At 52.4% G+C, this 3,221-nt stretch overlaps 1 protein-coding gene across 1 annotated transcript in view; it reads left to right on the forward strand.

Annotated features, from left to right (window-relative positions):
* The first annotated feature begins 1,456 nt into the window (after positions 1-1,456).
* Positions 1,457-3,221, forward strand: part of TBX1 (T-box 1) — a 6,527-nt gene continuing 4,762 nt past the window's right edge. The window contains exon 1 of the mRNA XM_014465041.2: positions 1,457-1,640. Within this exon, the coding sequence (XP_014320527.2) occupies positions 1,457-1,640 (184 nt within the window). The remainder of the gene's footprint in view (positions 1,641-3,221) is intronic.

The raw sequence follows: 3,221 nt of genomic DNA on the forward strand, positions 1-3,221 counted from the left end.
CTATCAGCGTCCCTTCACTTCCACAGCCCATAAAGCCTGGGTGGGGGGGTGCGAGGGGCTCACTGCGCATGAAATCACACACAGCACTACCCACATGCTCACCCACTGGCCTCACACTCTTTCCTGGACCTCAGGCCCCAAAGTCAGTTGCTTCCCATTGGAGCCTAATCCCTGGTCCCCAGTTTCCTGGGCCTTCCCTGCCTCCCAGCCAGCACCCCCTGCAGCCTAGGGTCTGAGGCCCTGGGATTGTAAAAACCCGGAGGAGAGACTGCCGGCCCCCTACCCCCATCCAGACAAGCACAGGCAAATGATGTGGTTGCAGGCGGAGAGGCCTTGGAAAGGAGGCCCTGACTGCCAGAACCTTAGTGCAGGACCAAGAGGCTCCTGGGAGGCACGGAGGCTTGCGAGGGAGACCCTGGACTGGAAGGCCATGGAGGCCTGTTATGGTCAGAGGAGGCCCCAGAAGCAGTAGGTAGGAGAAGGCACAAGCTAAGCCAGGCCTTTTCATCCCATTTGCCTGTGCCTAAGGGCCTTGAGACCTCAGGCAGGCCCTGCCTCACTGTGTTGGGCCTAACTGCCCCAGGCGGGCAGGCTGACTGTGGAGTGGGTTGCAGCGAGGGGCAGCACACCACCGAACTGGGAGGCCTGAACTCCCTACGTGTCCTCAGCTCCCTTGGCCAGTCCAGGCTCCGCCCCCGGCCCTCCCTGCGCCTGGCCGGTGCGCAGGGAGGTCAGAGGAGCGGGCACTGCCCACCCTCCGGATGTATAAGCGTCCTGGCCAGAGGCGGGCGGTGTACGCGGGTTGCGCGTGACGCTGGGACTCCCGGGCTGCGCAGCCTGGGCGGTGTCCCTCTACTTGGGGTCCCCAGCCACAACAGTGAGCCAATCGAAGGGGGCCAGGGGCATTTGCTGGCCTGGGTACTGTCCTGCTTCGCAGAGGCCGTGTTGGAGCCCGAACTGCCCTCTCCTTACCCAGGTGCAGGGGCAGCCAGGGAGGAGGCAGGAGGGGCTGAGGGCAGGGGCAGGGGCTGGGCTGGGCCCAGGCGGCCCCTGGTGTTTCATCCGTGCTCCACTGCCTTGGGCTGGGGCTGAGTGCTCCCGGTATAATCACCTTCCCTCTGGGGCTGTAGAAGCTGACGGAGAGAACCCTGGCCTCAGTGGGAGCAGTGGGATGTCTGAGGGGCCCTGGTCATGGAGGTCCCTGGGAGCAGAGGCGAGGGGCCAGGAACTTGAAAAGCAGAAGGGCCCTGTGCTCTCAGGGCGCCCCACCCGGCTGGGCCCCTCGGCTGCCACTGGTCGGGAGTGGGGGGCCGTGACGCCATAATCCCCTGGGTCCGGGCTAACGGCTGTGAGTGGCACCGCAGGCTCCCGCCCCCGGTTCCCGTGGGCTGGGCCGGCCTCGGTGCGGCTGGGTGCACGCAGTCGGAGGCGGCGCCGGCCAGGCCGCCGGGCGCCTATGGACGCGCGGAGCCCGCTGTCTCCCCGGGCCAGCGCGTTCAGCATCGCCTCTCTGGTTGCAGCAGAGGCCGCAGAGCGTGCCGCCCGCCTGGGCCCCGGGTCCCCCAATCGGGCGAAGCTTCACCGGCTGCTGGAATCCCCGGCCGGGATGCACTTCAGCACCGTCACCAGGGACATGGAAGGTGAGCCTTCCCGCAGCGTCTACGCCGACCGCCCTCCAGATCCTCTGCCACTGCTGCCCCAGAGAGGGTTGGCAGGGCTGGCAGGGCTGGGGCACGGAGTGGGTGGGAGGGGACCTCTGGCAGGGTGGGCTCCAGGCTTCCAGCTTCAACTCTGGGGCAAAGGAAGGGCAGGCATCCTGCCCGAAGCCAGTGCACCCTCCAGCCTGGGGACCCAGCTACAGAGACCTGCACAAAGCTAGACCCGGGCCCAGAAGCGGTGAGCGGAGGCGGGAAGGACAGGAGCCGGGGGCCAGAGAAAGGCGGCGGAGGTAGTAGCCCTGAGCTCGGAGAGGTGGGATGAAAGTACAAGGAACAAGGGGAAAGGAGAAAGAGAAAGACGCGAGGCAGCCAGGAGGAGGGGAAACTGAGAAAAGAAGAGAAAACACAGAAAACCCGAAAGGAGGGTAGGGAAAAAGAGAAAGAAGAAAAAGAGAGGGCAAGAACAAAAAGAAGAAAGTGAAGGACATTTTAAGAAAGTCATTTAAAAAGAAAAAGTTAGAGAAAAACTTCAGTTTTAATTTTTTTAAAAAAAGAAAAAAGTAATGAATAACAAAGAAAGATATACAGAAACAAGAGGGAAAAGGCAGACTGAAAAGAAAAAGAGTGATGAAAAATGAAGTGGAAAGAAAAGACATAACAGGAAAAAGAGGAAGAGGCAGGAAAGCAAACAGAAATAAAGAGAAACGAAAGAGATAGTGGAGGAAGGAAAGACGAACAGGAGGGAAATTTTAAATGATCAAGACAAAGGTAAAAAAATAAATAAACTGGAAAGAGAGCCTGGACAGAGAAGGGAGAAGTGCAACACGGGAGGGCGGCAGAGCGAGGGGCGGCGGACGGCCGGCGCTCTGGGGAGCCGGTCCGGTCGATCGATATGCCCGGATCTATATATACATATAGATATATACAGATATATATATACATATATATATATATATATATATATATATATATATATATATATATATATATATATATATATATATATATATATATATATATATATATATATATATATATATATATATATATATATATATATATATATATATATATATATATATATATATATATATATATATATATATATATATATATATATATATATATATATATATATATATATATATATATATAGATATATATATATATATATATATATATAGATATATATATATATATATATATATATATATATATGTGGACATATATGTAGATATATAGACATCTCTAGATATATATATATATATGTGCATAGGGATGCATATATATATATATATATATATATATATATATATAGGTAGATATACAGATGATGGGATGCAGGGTCACATGGTTACAGTATTATTAATTTATATGAGGAACCTCCATACTGTTCACCATGGTGGCTGGACCAGTATCTTTCCCACCAGCAGTGAATGAGGGTTCTTTTTTCTCCACACTTAAATTCTCCTAGTACTCAAAATGGATCAAAGACCTAAATATAAGACCTGAAACAATGAATACACAGAAGAAAACATAGGTACTAAACTTATGGCCCTTGGT

Source organism: Myotis lucifugus, unplaced genomic scaffold, assembly GCF_000147115.1.
Source record: "Myotis lucifugus unplaced genomic scaffold, Myoluc2.0 scaffold_276, whole genome shotgun sequence".
NCBI lineage: Eukaryota > Metazoa > Chordata > Mammalia > Chiroptera > Vespertilionidae > Myotis > Myotis lucifugus.